This window comes from Empidonax traillii, unplaced genomic scaffold (genome assembly GCF_003031625.1).
Source record: "Empidonax traillii isolate 1590-97213 ecotype Southwest subspecies unplaced genomic scaffold, ASM303162v1 scaffold155:size2260171, whole genome shotgun sequence".
Lineage (NCBI taxonomy): Eukaryota > Metazoa > Chordata > Aves > Passeriformes > Tyrannidae > Empidonax > Empidonax traillii.
The window spans coordinates 2,166,897-2,186,496 of NW_020955348.1; the positions used below are offsets into that span (position 1 = coordinate 2,166,897).

Consider the following 19,600-nt stretch of genomic DNA (forward strand, 5'->3'; position numbering starts at 1 on the left):
AGCAATTCAAGCTCCTAAACAGCAGCACTTGAGCACAGGTACTTAGACAGCAATTAACGTATCCTTTGGCCTATGCAATGGAAATGTCATCATTATACAAATGAGATTTTCTCCTGTCAAAGAGCAAGCACATTGGACTGAGTCATAACATGAGCTTTGATCTCTTGATTCTGGAGCTGGTGCTCTGATTTTGAATCCATTGTCTCCATTTGTTTCGGTTATGGAATAGGTTCTTATTTTTTCTGTGTACTTATATGTTTAATGAACCTCAGTGAAACATCTGGCTTTTAGTAAAAAAGAAAAGCAAGATTGGAAAATTATTTGATTTTAAATTGTTATGTATGAATACTTTAAAAATATACATGAAAAGATCAATGAACTGGGATATTACAAACAACTCTATAGACTGGGCTAGAAGTTAAACACATACTAATGAAAGAACAATCTCCTTTTATTCTCTTCCCATGTAGTTTTCATGTGCATTATCAAATTTGAGATCAGGCCTCATCCTATAGGATGAGCTCAAGGCCTCATCCTATACCCTTTCTCTTGATGTTGAGAAAACCAAGCAACAATTACTTTGTCCCATCTTACCAGCCTGGCTGTGGCCCAAAATAAGGTGGTCCTATTTAAGAAGCAGTACATTTAAAGATGAATTACCTTGCAGGGACTCTGACCATTTCTGTATTCATCAAAAATTATTCGGATTATTCTGATCTGATTTGGTATAGCAACTCTTCTGTCTTTAAGCTTTTTATAGTTTACTCACCCTTATATATTAACTGTTCTTCCAAAACTCTAAAAGCCATTTTTTCTAAAAATAAGTTCTGAACTTCTAAAAATTTCATCTCTGTAGAAAAGCCTGCAGTAGAAAAGGGTGGATGGTGGGTTCCAGCAGCGCTCTGTCCTCTTTTCTTCTGCCTTCACATTTCTGTATCTGAGTAATCACACCCACATTGAACAATCATTTCTATCACCTGCATTTCTCCCTCGGATCAGTTTCTTTTTGATCAAAAATGAATCTCAGCAAAATATTTCTTAATGGGCAACTAATGTGTGTTTAGGTACAATCTGGTCAGTGGCTGGTTGAAAACCCTTATCTGTGATGCTTGCAGGGCAGACTATCCACAAAATTCTTCACTCATGGCAGTTTTTCCAGTCTTAACTAGAACTAGAAATTTTAAAGTGGGATTCCTTCACGATCTTAGATTTGATATTTTCTCATAAAGATGAAGGTGCTTTGTGGAGGGGTATGTTCTTCCCAGGGACAATGTATTTGGAAAGTGACAAGGTATCTTAAAGGAAAAATTATTGAGGGGGGAATGCCTTCATACATTTATTTTAAAACATCACTCTGTGTGCATCTGCATTATTCTACATACTTATCTGAATATTTTGAAGAATGAGATTAAATTCAAATACTTTGATGAGTAATATCTTCTCATATTTGTCTAAAACTTTAATTTTATTGAATAGCAAGAGTGATGAAAATGTTTTCCAAAATAATAACAATGACAAGGGCCTTATGACGAACTACAATTAAGTCAGTGATTCATCAGTTAGCTGAAAAAATTTCAGTGCATCCTGACATTTACTGCATTTGGTTGTGATTAACAGTCTTTGAAATGTCACTGAATTTTATTTAATTGGTTATGATTTTTTTAAAGGTAATCACAGCAAAGAGTGCATTTGTCACCAAAAGGGATAATTGTAGTTGTCATATGACATAGTAGGGACCTGACTACTGTACCGAGCACTTCTGCATCCTTCCACTGTATAATGTACACTGCACAAACTGATGATGGGAAAGAATTTGAAAGTGGATCTTTAAACATGCTTTTCAAAGACATCAGTATCAACCATCTTCAAATCTTAACAACCATAGCAAATACTGAAAGGTAATTGCAAGGGAAAATTAACTGAGTTTAATTAGTGTAACCCCTGAACCGTTCTAAAATCCTACCAGAATCTTAATAGACTATTTGTGTAACACAAAGCTTTCTCCTTTGTTTTCCTTTCCCACCTGCCCCCTCTTCCTACTTCTTTTTTTTTTTTTTTTTAATTTAGAAAAGACATCCTTAGCTAACCTGTACTTTACAAGAATAGATTTCTGACATATGAAGGTCACATCCTGTAGAAAAAAAAGTGGGAAATGGTTTGCTGTGCTCTCGTAAGGAAAGATTAAGTAGCTTTTTTTCTAGGCAAGGCTGCATAGCAGAAACTCCCAGAGACTTTGTTGATATGCCTGTGTACGAGGAAAAAGATTTTTATGCTGACGTTTCTGAAAGTTTACATGCAAGAAGGCTTGAACCTACTACACTTCCTTTTATATAGTATAAATAGAAATCAATATACCACCTTGTATAGATCTGAACACACGTGTAGCATGACACATCATGACCTTACAGATCTCTCTCATGGGTCCAATTCAGTACAAGGGACGCCAGTTCCCCTTGCTCTCAAAACTATCAGTTTATCTAACGAGATCTTTATACCACATTTATTGTTATAACTTCAGTTGCCTCACAGATTTTAAAACAACATAAAACAAAATATTTCTCATTTCATGTACTCTTGATAACTGTCTATAATGTGGGGTTTTTTCCAGTTTACCCAGATTTGGGAGACCAGCACAGAACAACTCTTACATTGAGGCTTGCTGCTATTTACTGCTGTGTTTCTGGTTCCTAAGACTATACTTGGTACCCACAATTCTCAATAAAATCTCTAAATTAACCTGGAGTATTCTTTACTTGATGTGCCTTTTCCCAGTGCCATTTTTGGCATGCACCACATGAAGGCATTAGTTCCACACTGTCTGGCTGAACTCACAAGCAGTGAGTGGAAGAAAATCCTCCTTTTTTCATTTGAGAATTTTATGCCTGGAGAGGAATTGATCAATATTGTCCTTCAAGATGAATGCAAAGGCATTAGAACCATTAATTATTCTATAAACGTACAGTGTAAATGCAGGCAGACTTGTCAAGAAAAACCCTCTGGAGACTATTCTGGTGTAAGGTCTGCTTTGCAAGGTACATCCTTCAGTCAAAAGACAGTTTGCTACTTAGTTTAGATGAGATTTTTCAACTTCCAGAAGACTAACAGATTTTAATATTTTTGCCCCCAAATAACTGATTATACTTAAGAAGAGGGGGAAGGGGGGTGGAGGAAAAAAAAGAAAAAAGAAACAAAAAGGAAAAAAGGGATAAGCTACCTGTATTTTGACTGACATTTTTCTTCCCCGAACACAGGTAAAATATGAGTGATAATAATAAAGTTTCTAAAAATACTTTTTGGTCAGCTCAATGTTTATTCTATAATCTATTAATTCATGAGTTATGACTATGACACATGTATGTATATGTGTATATAGAGAGACAAAATACATCAACTTAAAACATACACATATAAAAAGGTACATTTGTTTATATATTCCACCACGTATAGATTATCTAGAATTCTTGCTCTATAAGTAATATACTACTACCATCACATTTTTGAGTTCTTATTTATTATTTTAAAACTGAAATTGCTAAACAGCAAGAAAGGTGACCCCAGCGTAAATCTGAAAAACATGAACTTACTTCATTGAGCATGTTGAAAGCTTCATTTAAAGCAATGTCCAACATTCCAATTCCTTTTGCAAAAAGTTTGTCGAGGTGTTCCCTGAAATGCTGAAACATGAACACGAAAGTTTTATTTGTCAGTGTGTTGTCACAACATACTTGCTGATATCAGTGATTATTTCTGAATACTCATTCAATCAAATAATTTTCCCTTGGTTGTTTTTATTTTTTTTGTGTTTCTGTTTAGTGGAACCCATATCTTCTTACTTGGTGTAATAATTCTTATATTCTTTCAAACTATTATTCCATTATTATCACAATGCCTATGCATTATCAAGAATGAACATGCAGCATAAACAGATTATCTAAAATTAATACTAAATTATATAATCCGTAGTGTATAATTCAGTTCACATGATCAGCCAGAAGAACAAATATTTTCTCTCATCATAGCTCTTTTATACAGGTTCTGAAAAGGATACTGTTGTTATGTAAAGAAATACAATAGTGCCCTTTTTTTTTGATACAATATAGTAAAAGTGGTAAAAAAATATTATATGCACTAACAATATAAAAGAAAGAACAATGTTTTCTGCCTACAGGCTTCAGAGCGAACAAATGCTACAAGGTGACTCTGCAAAAGCTTAAAAAAAACCCCAAATGCATGTTTGGTTTGGTCTTTGACTGGAGAGCTTTGTAGTTTTTTAATTTGTTTTTCAAACCAACTCCATTCTCTGCCTTGTCTTTTTTTTTTTTTTTTTTTTTTTTTTTTTTTTTTTTTTTTTTTTTTTTTTTTTTTTTTTTTTTTTTTTTTTTTTTTTTTTTTTTTTTTTTTTTTTTTTTTTTTTTTTTTTTTTTTTTTTTTTTTTTGGAGAGTTTCAAGCACTCTATGTCCACTGGAAAAAAAAAAATCACAAAACATGCAAGTTAACATTTCTTTGTTTCCCTGCCTTATCATACCAGATGCCCTCAACGTGTGGCATTAACTGGATCTATGCCAAAACAAATCATGTTTTATTTCACAGGCAGCACAAAGAATGGCTTCATCAGACTGTTCACTCTACATCTGGCTCAGGCTGTTTATTAGCAAACAGTCAAAACATCCTCTTGTACTTTCAGAGAGGCTGCTTGTTTACCCTCTCAAAGAGTGGTACCTTATTGTGACTTCAAAGGGCGAACTATCAACACAACTGTAATCTGTCAGGCTGCTGTTTTAAGGAAAATCTGTAAGGGGAAAAGCTCCAAATTTCAAACACTTTTTTTTCCCCCATTTCAGACACATCCAGGCAGTACAACAATGCTCTGCCAGTCATGTTATAGTGTCTTATTTGGTACTGGAAAAGGCATTTTAAAAAGCATTGCATTATTTGTGTGTGAGAAAAGCAAAGTTTCAAACTAATATTCTTCTCAAAATTTCTCTATAGCTTGCCCACACGTCTCCAAACTCCCACTCAGTAATTTCTTCTGTTACAAAAGCACTGCAAAACAGAAAAGTGTATTCCAGTCCTAATAGCAGTGAAAAAATGTCAGGGCAGGACATTAACCACTAAAACATCAGTTTGAAGAACGAGGGATTTCAGAATAAGATAAAATACACCTCAATTCCACTTTCAATAACTTTCAGGAATCAAACAGATCCCCAAATCCAGGAGTGCCCTGCTCTTAATGAGTCAAAAAGCGTATTTTAAACTTTACACCTTAAGAGTTCTTTTTAGTAATAAACTGCACAATGTTCGTTCATCTCAGCTTCTCTTTAATATCCTACTGGAGCCCTTACAGACTAATATCTGAATTTTCTCGAGTCTGACCTGAATATTTGTCCAACTGTGGGCACAATTACCAGGCAACTGTATGCTTAATTTCCATGTGCAATACCAGAATGTGCAATATCTAATTGTGGACTCATATACCTAATTGACATGCATAGTCTTGGTAATTCTGAATGCAAATTAGGTACACAATTATGACAATCAGCCGCTGATGTCTGATTACAAAATTATAGGGTCAGAGCTCAGCAGAAGTTCTGTCTTATTGCAGTGAGGAAGCACAGACACGTTCAGATGTAGAGGTATTGATGATGATGAAGTGTCTGAAAAACATGAGATGAAGAGAATGAGGATATAAATCCACTTGTGCATGTCAGCCAGGACAATTCTTTGCACGTACCTACAAGGTTTCAAACTAGAACACCAGCAACGCACACTCCTGGTCTCGTACCCGTGTGTGCTGCCCTTTGCTTCTAAACGCTGTCCACTGTCAGAACCACAAAGTTCCAGTGAGTCCAACATCTGGTAAGAATCCATGTATGCAAATCTCTTTGATTTGCTTCTCTCCTTTCCTTTTTACATAGTGTCACTTTGTTAGGACCCTCTAAGTCAAAAACAAATCAACAAATCCATCCAATGGGCCTGGAATCAGGAAATGGGTTCCCGTCCTAGGGGCAGTTACAAAACACCCATTTGAAGCAGAAAGGGGTTTACTGAATGGGGGATACTGATAGTGTTTTTCCCAAGATGAAAAATCATATTCTCACACCTGCTGTGTCTTTCTGCTTAAGACACATTTTATTAGAGCCTATTTATAATTACAAAAAATAAGGTACCACTTATGATGAGTAAGAATAGCCAAATTAGATGGGGTTACAGGACCATGGATTCAAGTCTATGAATAAAGTACTTTCCACTGATCCAAAAGAGGGAACAGTTCACAACTGATATGTGCAACAGAGATTATACAGTTACATTGGAAAATCATGATATTTGCCATTAGTTGTCTAAAAAGGGGGAGCTTCCTAAAGAAAAGCATCATTGATGGGTCCAACATTGCTGCAGATTTCTTTGTCAGTTTTACTGCAAGTCTTTGCTATCAGTTCCCATACTCATCCGTGCATGCTGTAACTCCAACTGTTCCTGAGACATACTTGGCAAAGATTTATCAGATTTGTGGATAGAATACATCGGCATATAAAGCAGGAAAGAAAAAACAAAATCAGGAGGCATGTGTGAGGTGGGAGAGTGGTATTTACTGGTGTGTCACAGGCAAGTTTACCCACATGTACTAACAGAGGAATGTTCATCACATCTGCAAAATGCATTTAAGCATCATTCCATGTAAAATCCATTGCCAGGGCAATTCCAGGTTAGCTCCTAATTATCCAACTGCTTCTGCTTCCTAATGTGTTGTGTTGGAAAACAGGATTTTTTTTTTTTTTTTTCATAAAAACAATCCTGAACCAAAGACTTCAAGATTCAATATACTCACATTAAAAATAAATTCTCCTTAAGTAAATTAGTAGCTGCAATAGAAAACTTGGGACCAAATTTCAGTGCTCTGGGGCTAACTGAAAGATTTGGAAGTCTATAATGGCTAGACAGTTTTAAAAAAAGAGTAGACTTCAGTGATACTTCACTGTTTTGGGTTTTTTAACAGCCAAGCAATGCTGTTGACAACCTTTTCTTGAGATCTGACAGACATGGATGGATAAATATGGAAAAGTAATTTGCTTAAATAAAATTCAATATGCAAAATTTGTGTTTACCAACCTCTTATTGGCAATTTCACTCAGCTTCTTTGCTGAATCAGTCTTCTGGTTATTTAATTTCTGGTAATTGCATAGAAAAATAAAATCCCTTTGGAAGTTATACACTACATCTGTCTATTTTTGTCATTCGAATTTACACTGGGGTAAGTTCTTGATTTAGTTTGGAGTTACTGTGCCTATCTGTGCATCTAGAAGATGATATATTTCATCTGGAAACGTTTACAGAGAAATGTCCTCAACCCATATATAGTACATTAAAAAAACATATAAAAGAGGAATGTATATTGTAATATTGTTACTTTAAATCTGGAGTTACATTAAATCAGATTGTCATCCGATTCCTTTGGGGTAGGTAAATTGTAACATGGAGTTTCTCAAAGATGAAAACCTCTTGGCCCAAGAAAACTGGTATTAAAATAGGCAGTTCCACATGTTTGTAATTTGTGGAGAAAGTGCAGACGGTGACAGAATAGTGTCTGAACTATTTCCCACTCTTTTTTAAATTTGTGTATAGCAAATTGATATACTTCAAGGCAGCAGCTGTTTAGTGCTAATGCCAAATTATAAAATAGTCTGGTAAAATTCGAATATACCTTACATATTTTATATTACTAAACCACATTTAGGTTCACGGATTAATTTCCACCTCAGTTATGCTACCCAATGTAATTACAGATTTAATTCCTGTGATAAATGAAACTTCAAGCAAGATCTGCAAATTAGGGATAGCTTACAGTATCCACATATCTAAACTGAACCTTCAGGGCAGGTATGTGCCACCACAGAAATTTATGACAATTGCTAGCCTGTAAAAACTTAGAAGTAAGTGGAGAAACCATGACACCTGCCATATCACCTGACATTATAATTATTCTTAAAACAAACTTCTATATTTCCCTATTGTAAAATGAAAGCTGAAACACTCTATCTTGGAAGAAATGGGATGCCTACTTTGTATCTTAGTAAAAGTGGTAGCACATATTAACACCACTCACATCACTGTCATATTTGAAATTGCAACTTTGTCTTTTATTTATAAAAGACAAACTTCCTTCATTCAATAAGGTTTCCAAAAAAGAGGATGTTTTTTGCAGCTGTATCTGACAGAAATTCAAGCTGCAATTAAATCCTGGCCTGAAAGTTACACACAACAAGCACTTACAGAATCAAGAGTTTTGCAGAAAAGTCATAAAACACCTTGATCAAAACCTGCGGAAATTTCTAAACATTTTACACTAATTATGTTAGCATCTCTTCCTTGTAGGTTGCTGCTAGTAGAATAAAAAAAAAACCAAAAAACAAAAACAAACAAAAAACAAACAAACAAACAAACAAAAAATCTCAAGACTGAGTTACTTGGCTCTCCTTTAAGCTGGTTGGGAACAGGTTTAGATGCTTAGAACCCTCACATGTTCTTAAAGAAAAGCTTGTTACGTGATCAGCATTCTGGAGATTAAGGGCTGACAACCTGTTTTCCCCAATCTTCATTCCCTTCCCATAATAAAATTACATAAAAACATTAAAAAGCTTAATTATATTACATTTATCTGATATCCCTTAAAAAATTACTGAAATACACCAGACAGATATTTATTAATGCTCTAATGAAGGAGTGGTCTTGATCAAGTAACCCATAATGGGTAAGAGGAGGCTTAGTTGCTTAAAAACAAATTCTTGCCTTCACTACACCCATCCCTATAAAACCTGTACCAGGATCAAGAATCTTTGGCTACCTTGGCTAATTCATATCACATAAACTAAAAAGTATACCTAACTTTTCATCCCTTATTACTCTAGCTGTAAGAAGAGAGTTCAGTCTAGAGATTCCAGTTGAATCTTAACTCTTAATTTAAGTAAAGTTGCAACTGGAATACAGAGGAAAAGAAGCAAACAATGCAGCTTCATCAATAATTCCTGCAATGTCATTTAAAGAGAAATGCAAATTCCTTGCTCTGTGTGCCCTTTGTACAGATTTACTCAAGTAGCAGGTGTATGTTCTTACCCGAAAGATGGAGAAAAATGAAGGGGCAAGGGGAGAAGGGTGGAAGTGGGTTTTATAATATCTTTCCTTATGCTTCGAACAGAAAACTAAGATACATTACTCACAGAGTGGATATAAGAGGGCTACAATGCTTTAAATGCTTTTTCATACTTTAATGAGAGTGGATTTTTTTCTTTTAAGTAATTATTTCCCACACTGTGGTCCAGAAAATAATGGTAAGTGGTCTAGAGCCAATGTGTGGAATTAACACTGTGTTTACAATACTGATTCCATCCCAAAAAGTGAAGAGATGTGGAGGGGAGCAAAATGACAATTTCACTGAGAAAATGTGGAAACCAGGCACCAGATATCTTTTTTTTTTTTTTTTTTTTTCCTTAAGACTAATTGGATTTTCTGAAAGTCTGGCTCTCTGGAAGCCTGTTACATTCCCTACACATTATGGATAAGAATTTCTACAACCCATCCTTGAATGTGAAAGAGTGTGTTCATTTGCTGCCCGTAATCCCATCGAACATTCAGCACCAACACCATTGAGAAACACTCATTTCCCAGGCTGCTACAAGCCCTGAGGCTGAAGCTGTTTCCTGTAGCCTACCAAAAAATATCCTTCTGCTCCATTCCCTGAAGATGCTCCCAGGTTTCATCTTACCTAGGCAGGTTGTGCATGGAACAGAACAGGCTCTGGCTGCAGCCCAAGTGCCTGGGGCAGGAGGCTGCTGGGGGTGGCAAACACAGAGTTCACAAGGTCTGAGCCTTGGAAAGCCAGGCTGAGGCTTGGAGGGGGCTCAGGATCAGCAGGGCAGTCTGTGCTGGCACATGGGACCCTCTCAGCAGAAGCAAACACCTCACCTGGCTCTCCCAAAATCAGTGGAACTGGTCTCTCCCCATATCCAGCCCCACCTTAGTGTAAATTACACTAACCAGAAAACAATAATAACATATAAGCTCACATAAGAAAGAAATGAAGATTGACAAAGTTTTGTCATATACAAATACACAGAACAATTAAATGCTACCTATCTGAAGTTTATTCTCTAGTTCTGATCTTTCAGTGAAAGTACATCAGCTACCTCACTGATATGAGTAACTAGAAAAGAAGTTCATATTTAATTATTCCCCCAAACACCTTGTATATATTATTCAATTTACAGGCAAAATAAAGCACAGAGCTATTCCATAAATAAATAAAATAATTTAGAGAACAAGAAATTATTTCAAAGAGTGCTCTCAATAATAAAATATGAAATTGTACTTAGTTATTTTGAACAATTGAGCACTGTTCAATTGAGCGCTGTTCATAAAATCTGAGCATCATCTGGGTGGCATAAAAACTTTTTGATCAATTAAAATGAATCTGACATTAAGTAACATATGGATGCATGATAATCTGCATTTTGATCAGTTGCAGAGTGATGGAAAGGTTAACAGTAGGATTAATTCCAGACAGGACATCTGGGCAATACATTTGATTCTTTAAGTTTGTGTCTAGAACTTGCACAGATTTCATATGGCTCATTAGAGGCACCCACAATAAAGAGCTCATTTAGAAAACTGCATCACAGTTCACACAAGACTTCAACACCAAATTGTTAGAAACAATTCATTCCACATAGTAACCAAATGATATTTAGATAACTACAGCGGGAAATATCGAGTATACCAAGGAAGCAGCCCATGAAGAATAATTTCCATAGAATGTGGGTGTACATGCAGGTAAAATGCAAAGAACTCTTGTGAATAATACTATGGAGTAAAGATCAACAAAACAGGACCAAAATCATTTTGTCTTGGTATACATAAATAGACCCAGCACTGACACCGCTCAGTGTGCTTTCTGAGCTGTGTTTTCTACTTCCTGTAACATCTCATTGGCAACATCAGCAAAAATGAGCCACCACACTGGATGTTAAACATAATTCAATGCTGAGCTGAAACTCTTCTTATTTGCCTCTGATAAAAATAGAGAACTATGTAAAGAAAGATGCACAACTGCTGCCCTCTCCAGCCACAAGCAAGACTCAGTGTAGGTGAACCAATCACTTTAAGAGGAGAGGAAGCCTTAGCAGGGAGGAAGTTCTACAATAACACAAGTGGCTTATTGGCTTAAGGCTTACAGGTCTTTCCCTCTGCAAGAATCACAGGACTTTTCAGCTGCCTTATTTTATAATTTTGCATGGCATAAACAATCTTACCTTACCTTCCTAAGTGTGTCAAAGTAATGCCTGCAGAGAAAAACTGCATTTGGATGGCAGGTAATAAACTAAGCTTCAAGTTTCAGATTCAATCTGAGATCTTTCATCAAATGAAAGTTTCACTGAAATCATTGCAAGTTTTTTTCCTGAAAAATTCCATCAGGACGTAACTAATTTGAACATTTTCACAGAACATTCTTGAATGAGTGCATTATTACACTGACAGACCTGTTTAGAAAGCTAAATTCTTTTATTTGTATAATACTATATTTCTGACCATTTGTTTTGAGATTTTGTTTAAGCTTCAGTGTTTGATTTAAGGATGCAATCTCTTCCTCAGTAATTTTCCGTAATAGAATGATAGTTCAATTTAAAGCAGCTGAAATATTTTACTTAAAATAATTACCAAACTTTATTAACAGTATATTTTCAGTGATTTCTGTATTTTTCCATTAAGTTAATTCAACCAAACTGACTAGAAGGTTATTTCTTCTTCTTCCTACTGAGTCGCATAAAACTCCTTTGAAATTGCATGAGGAGAATAATTAATAACTTCTAATAATGGAATGCATTGTCCCGGGAAAAGATCATTATGGCACATTTTTACACACTGCATCCTATCTCTCCACTGTTTTGTTACTTTCATTCCTTACCTCTTTGTTGGCTCTGTCTGCTTGAACTAATGTTCCATTCAAACACGGCTCTACATAGTGGAGTTCTTCATTATACTATAGAGAGAAATACAAAGTATGATGAAAAATTTAATTAAAAGCTTGGAAGATACAATATAATTCAACGACTTAGAACTGCAGTGAAACGTGCAGAGAAAGCAAGAACAAAAGGATTTTGCTCATTTTAAAAAACTGGCTGTGGGTTTTTTTCCTTTTACGTGATTCTTAATTCTTCAGAGGTGTATATTCCTGAAGAAATATTTAATTGAATGGATGCCAACACTCAGGTGGAGTTAAAGGTACTATATACAGTAGCTGGCAAAAATATCCTTTGATTACTAATCTGGATATTATAATAAGTCATGTTTGATATAACACACTCAAAACTCCCAATTCTTTGCTACATATTAAAAAAAAAGTCCTGACAAATATTTGTGGCACTGGCTAACATTTTGGAAGGTTAATACTCTAACAAACGCACCAAAAAAATCTGTAAGCTTGAATCAATCCTGGGAATATTTGACAATTGTCAGAATTTCAGTCAAGCAGAGGGGCTTACTATACACTAAGTCATGAAAATGTGACAGACTTTGAAGGAATTATGTGCTTGTCTTGCAAGGTCTAAGTAAGTTAGATAGTCCAGTCCTACTTTCAGAAGCAACTTAAGCATTAAAAAAAAAAAAAAAAGAAGTCTCATCTGCAGTCAGTAGACCTTGCAGACTAATGGATGCCTGATCAAAATTTGGACTTGATTGTTTAAATCTTTGAAACCTTTCAATACAGGTCAAATTATTAAAGCAGTACCCTCAATGAGCCTACATACAGTTGTCTAGGTACGGCCTTAACTTAATTCCTACTCTCATTAATTTAATCCACTTTAGAAGTTATCACAGATCAAACTGGCTTTGCATCCAGGCTTTAAGAAGTTTCACCCTCTCACAAGGCATTGAGTCAAAATATCCACAGTAAACAAAAAAAAGACAACGCAATAAGTCAAGTCAAAAATAATCAGGAAAAATATTTCATTAGACTATATTTCATTTGAATCTATTTTTTTAGGTTAATACATGCATTTAATCCCTTCTTCCTCCACCTCATTGGGAATAAGAAAAGCCTTGCAATGAATGACTCATCACAGACGTTGCTTACACAGGGCTCTCTGTCACTGCAAGTTCTCGCTGTCTCTGCCTGTAGCTCCAAGTTTATTCTACTCTACTCAATGTAACATCACTCTTTTCTCTACACCATAAACCCCTGCAACCTGAGCCACCTTGGACACCTGTCATCACCACTCATTTTAACTGTGCTCTACTCACCACGCTCATCATTACATAATTACTCCTGCACAGGGAAGAGTATTTAATTTGAACTGCATGAAGTTATTTTTGAGGCACTGTGCCAGACTCAATCCTCAGTTATAAGGAAATATAAACCCAGAGCAAATTATTATTGCTGGATATACAGATGATTTACAACAGCATCAACATAGTAACTGGTTGTAGAGAAACAAGGAAAAATGCTTGAAAGATATTTACACAATTTTTGCTGTGGATTTGCATGCTTCCCTAATTATTTTATTCCCATCAATGTTATTTCAATAAATGAGAGTGTGTGGACATATCTATTGTTCCAAAGGTAATACAAAATACAAGGCAAAGGTTTCTAGAACACTTCAGAGTCACTGAGAGTGTCCCACATGCATCTCAGTCTCGTAACAGTTTATTGATCTGATAAATGATGTACTTTGCCCTGTAGTTTCTCTCTTCAGACTGACTTCAAATCTATCTCCTGAGAGTCTTTGCAAAATAATAATGCCAAATCTACACAGCATCTCTTATTATAGTCCAAAGGCAAGACTATACTCCAATCTATTGTAAAAAAAAGTACTGAAAGTCTATAACAGACTCTGGTACACCAGCCCCTTCTCCCAGGCCTTTTCCTGTCCTCACACAGAGTTTTTCTCAGCATGTTCTTCAATCAGGACACTTTCCAGCTAAGCCTGTTCTTAGCTTGATTTCTGTAGCTGTCATTACACATTTCTTTATATGACCTCAAGCACAGTGTCTGCATTTGGCCAACAGGCAGTAAAATTTCTACCTTTCCCTCAGTCAGTGGTTCAGTTTCAAACACCTGCACAAAAGCAAACTCGAGATTTCCTAATGCTGTAGTACCACCACATTTTTTTTACAGGTCTATCACCACCAGCAGATAGATGAAACAACTTCCTATTCTATCAGACCTTGCATCTAAGTAGTATAATTTCTGTCCACTAGATTTTTATAAGATTTATTTTAACTACTATTTTGAGTAACTCATATCATCAGGCTATTCCCACAGGCACTTAGCTTCCACGGATGCCAGCTGCACCACATCCCAGAGAGATTCCCAGTAGTTTCCAACAATGCCTTTAGTGTTACTCAGTAGTGCAGGATAAAGGATGCTCAAGCTTTCACAGAGGACATGCTTTAAGTGCCATCACAGCCCTATTTTACACAAGCAACCTCATTCAAAAATGGATAAATAAAAATGTTTATTATCACAGAGACAGCACAAGTGAGATGCATGTATGGTTCTAGCACACTTGCACAAGTAGTATACATTTCCCTTAGCTTTTTTCATATTTATCCTTTGTCATATTTAAGCTGTCTGGAGTAAGGTCCAAGAAATAAATGGATTTCACCTTTTTTTGTGCAACAACACACAGGTAAAAGGTTTCCTGCTATATTAAGCATACTCAGATATCCAATACAGCCCAACATAAGATCCAACAGTGAAGCCAATCCAGAAAAGGAACCAAAGGAATTTGTATTTCCACTGGTGTTACCATGGGCTACAAGTGGCACACGAGCAGAGCCCACTGCTAGGAGGGATCGTAGAGAGGTTCCTGTGGGCTGCTGTTCCCTTTTCCAGCCTATTCACACATTACCTGAGCAGAATCTCATTACTCAGGCAGGGTAAAAAGTAAGTTTATCCACAGTCTATTCTGTAGGACTAAAAAACTGAGATAATGCTGAAACCATTTATGATGGAAAAGTGCTACATATTAATCCATATATGAATCCAGAACTATACTACTGTGCTTTGAATTAACAAATACTTTTATTCTAATCAGTTTTTCTAAAATGGTGTGACTAAAGCAGTAAAATTAACATTCTTGGCTCAGTTAATATTTTGCTAATTTAATGGGGAGTTTGCATTTTTATAAAAGCGTTTAAAAATTTCAGCATTCGGCAAAATTAATACTTCTTTTATGATAATATTGTTAGTTTAATGCTTGACTTGGAATTACACTTCAAAGCAAATGGGAAAAATATGCCTTTTCTCTTGTTGTTGCAGGCATCTCTGTTCACGCACCAAAAAACTGACCTCAAATTTTAACACAGGCAGCACAAAATCATTCTTGTGTTTCAATAATTTTTTGCAATTCAATCATCTAGTCCATCAATTTCAGATGGATTTTGAAACAACTTACCTAGGAAAGCTAAAATTATTTTAACATCATCCTTTTATGTTTATTCTCTGGAAAGACCTGTACTGAATTCTGTTTTCTGCTGTAAATACATATATATATATGTATGCATATGTACACAGATGCATACAAATATTTCTTCCATTAGTCACTACGCATAATAAAGGCACCCTGACAGTCACAGTCACTCAGGCTCAAGACTTTTGCTTCATCTAATAACTACATTGTTTGTCCAGATTTCCCACAATAATAACACTTATTCCAACTCAGAGTTTGGTCTGGGAAAAGAAGGAGGTACTTGGCCATTTGTCTGAGACTTCCAGATGTCCAAGCAGTCCCCACAGAGCAACAATTTGGACAGGTCTTTCAGAGCAATCAGTCTGAGCTGCGTGCTGTGTGAAGAGCAAGGCTTCACCATCTGGGCACAGAGGATCTGTTTTTGCACACACTGCACAGCTGGCCAGTTCTAGATACAGAGCCTGGTTGTACGAGCACAGAGCTACGTTACAAAGGGGATTTCTTATATGGACATGTGTGTATTTTACCTTCAAATGGAACTGCTGTCACATCACCAGGCCGTGTCGAAATTACAAAGAGTAAGATATAATCTCACTCAAACATCTGTCTATAGATAAAAGCTGTATGGAATTTTCAGGGCTTTCACACCAAGCAACCCTTTGTGTGGGCTTTGTTGTCTCGTGTTTTGATCACTGAAACATCTTCAGTCTTGACAGAATTCATTTGCCCTGCTGGCACTTGGTCAAAGCAATGCTTCAGAGGTAATTTTTGCTGTTAATGTGGGTCACAGCAACTCTGGTTTACTTTGTACCCTCACTATGTATTTTACACACATTTTGAAAGGAATTCATGATTCAGCCTCAGCCTACCTGTGCTCTTCCTCATTGAAAGGTTCACTCCATTGTCCACAGCACAGATCTCTGTTGCTAATTAGTTACATTTTCAAGCAAAGGAATTTTGAGGTTTCTTTACATTACTGTTATTTTTTTTGCCTTGTGAGACAGCAAAGCATGAAGTTTGTCATGCATGAGGCTGGGAGGTTCAGGTTAGATATCAGGAAAGAGTTTTTCACCCAGAGGGTGGTTGGGCACTGGTACAGGCTCCCCATGGAAGTGGTTACAACACCAAGCCTGACAAAGTTCAAGGAGCATTTGGACAACACAGTCAAGCACCAGGTGTGATTCTTGGGGTGTCCTATGCGGGGCCAGGAGTTGGACTCAGTGACCCTTCCAACTCAACATATTCTGTGATTCTTTGACTTAGTCCAAAATGACTCCCTAATAAATTCTTCCCGCAGGAGAACTCCAAGGCAGCAGGACAGCACTTTACCCCCTCACTGCCACTCTTCCTTGTTCCCCCTGTATTTATGTGGTACCTCTTTCAATGCAGTGAATAATTTTAGGTCCATATTTGCAGAATCACTAAACCATCAATGTCTTAATGAAATTAAACAGCTGAGCTGGTAAGCATAAAAACAATTCTCTGTCACTATTTCTAGTTATTTCAACAAACACACATCCATCCTAGAAGAGGTTATAGAGGAGAGAACCTACAGAGCCTTTGTGGGAGAGGGCCATGAACTGCCCTGTGCCCATCATAGCCAGTGCCAATCACCACCAACTCTAGCTGGGGCAACCTGCAGGGTGCCCAAAGGGCAGTGGCAACAGCAGACTGGGGGCTGTGGTGCCTTTGCACAGGCAGTACATGGATGGAGTCATTAGGGGATGGAAACATTTGGAAAGACAGTTGGAAAAGCGTCACGGTGAAAGGGGTGTGCTGCTGGACACCGTGGGCTGCAGGTGACCCACACTGGAGTGGGGACAACCCTGAGGGACCACAGCCATGGGCAACCCACTGAAGAGAAAAAAGAAGAGCAGAGACAGCAGAAGCAATGAGCAGTGAGGAGGGACAGAGAGAAACTGCTGAGCTCAGAACTGCTGATGGAAACCAAAATAGGACCAGCTGCCTCAGGTGCTCCTGCACCTCAGCCAGGAGAAGGGAGGGATTGAAATGGCAACAAAAGTGATGGGACCAGGGCACAGAGTGGGGTTTTGGACAGCAGACAGCCTGGGAAACAGAGAGGAAAGGCTCAGTTAGGAGTTTCCTTTCTTTTCTCAACACCCAAATCACTGATCAGAAGTTCGTGTCATTGGCAATAACTTATGTTACAATTCTGTGACTCCATGCTGCTTTACACACAGTTAAGTTCACTTTCAATTAAATTTTAAATTGGAAAAAATGGCAATTAGTTTTTTCATACTTGCTTTCTAAAAAGTATTTACACAGTATTTTTGCTGTTGTGCATAGGCAAAATCATTAGTTTGGATTCAAGCTATGTACATAAGAAACTTAACTTAAAAAAACACATTTCTTTTTTCTTCCTACATCCTTCACAGTAACTATCACAAATACTGATAAACACAGAGATTATACACCAAAAAATGGCTGGTCAGGTATCTTAATAATTACTTAGTTGAAACACGCTTTCAACTTGCAGAAGTTATTTAGATTACAGCTAATCACAACTTTTTGAAGGACAGTAAACCTTTTTTTGATACAGTGTGTAATTATGTCTTTATACTGCATGAGTTTCTGCCAATTATGAAATTATCATGCAAGGAGATTAATACAAAAGATATTCTGAACTGCTTCCTATCTGCTAAAAACACGGTATATGCACATATACATAGTTCATTCTCCATAGAATCTCAATTTGCGCTGGTGTCACTGGGCTCATTTATTTCAGCACATGAAAGGTACTTCCCTTTTAGCAAAAAAAAAAAGTCAAAATCCTCCTTACATTCAAGAAGTCATTTTTAGGATTTACGCACTTGATAAAACTATTTATTTTTAAAGTATTAGCAAAATAATATCAGCAAAGCAAAAATTAGTAATTCACCAGCAACTCCTCTGCACAACTTACACATTTCAGATTCTCACTGAGGAAAACATGAGCATTGAGGAGCTATGCTGGCATTTTGTCATGTCATACAGGCTTCAGCAAAAGCTGGATCTGAATCTATTAATTCTCACATATTAATCACTTCTAAATTTGCACTGTACTGCAGTAGCTGAAGGGGGAGATGGGTAGAAGGCAAAGAGAACACAGAAACACAAGGAATTTAAAAATTAAGGTCATATAGGAAGTTCAAGCAAACTAAAAACCCCCACATATTACAACCCCCAAAATCAAGACAACTTGTTTAAGGGATTTCAAATTGCAAGTAATGGACAGGCAGTCTGAAATCTCTGTCATCTGAAGAATCTTGCACTGGAAAAACACAGTGTCTGTCCAGTGGGTTCAGGTGTCACATTATCCATCACCTGTCTGCAGCATTTTTCAAGTGGCTTGTGTGATGTAAAATGTAACAGATAGCAAGAAATGATGGAAGGAAAAAAAAAAAAAAAACAGAAAGAAATCCTGAGACACTCACAGCAATTATATTGAAGAAGTCATCGTCTCCAAGGGTATCCAAAATAGATGAAACTGTCTGTTTTGCAATAGTCAAGCGAAGCCCTTTCATACTGCCGCTGACATCCACTAAAATTACCACATCTTTTGGAGAAGTTGCTGCCTGGATGTACCTGAGGCACAAGACAAAACAACTCCTTTTAAATATGAACTTTTTATCGTTTCAAATTTCTTAAATACTGATGGTCATCTCTTGCCTACCATTTTCTGTTTCTGCAGTCAAATGCAATGACTCCATTCTCATCAGGTTCCCATTTAATTCCTGTTTAAAAAAGAGAATAATCAAGATAAAATTACATTTCCACGGTACCTGTTCATAATGTATCTGTGGTATTGGGGCTAAGTAGGGGTTAATGGAGTTTCATACTTTAACAGGCAGAGCCATTATACCATAGGAAATACCGGGGAAAAAATAAAATTCATAAAATAAGACCACCAGAAATAATCTTTTTTTTTTTTCCTCACTCCTTTTTTAGCCTCTGAAGGTGAAAACCTCTGAAGGCCTACTCTGTCCATTGTACTACTTTCACAGAAGTGTCTCCATGCTTGGCCTTTGGTGTTGGCAAGCTTTATCAAGTCCCTTCCAAACCCTGAGCACTTCCTACCCACGGCTGATCTCAGCAGGTCCTGTTACACCAACTGCTCCACTCACATCTCATACTCCTGATG

The 19,600-nt window shown here is 36.7% G+C and overlaps 1 protein-coding gene across 1 annotated transcript in view; it reads right to left on the reverse strand.

The window, feature by feature from the left end:
- The window catches only part of CACNA2D3 (calcium voltage-gated channel auxiliary subunit alpha2delta 3), a 247,363-nt gene that overhangs the window by 187,554 nt on the left and 40,209 nt on the right, over positions 1-19,600 (reverse strand). The window contains exons 4-7 of the mRNA XM_027884815.1: positions 19,133-19,193; positions 18,894-19,044; positions 11,955-12,029; positions 3,585-3,674 (exon numbers count right to left, since the gene is read on the reverse strand). Of these exons, the coding sequence (XP_027740616.1) occupies positions 3,585-3,674; positions 11,955-12,029; positions 18,894-19,044; positions 19,133-19,193 (377 nt within the window). The remainder of the gene's footprint in view (positions 1-3,584; positions 3,675-11,954; positions 12,030-18,893; positions 19,045-19,132; positions 19,194-19,600) is intronic.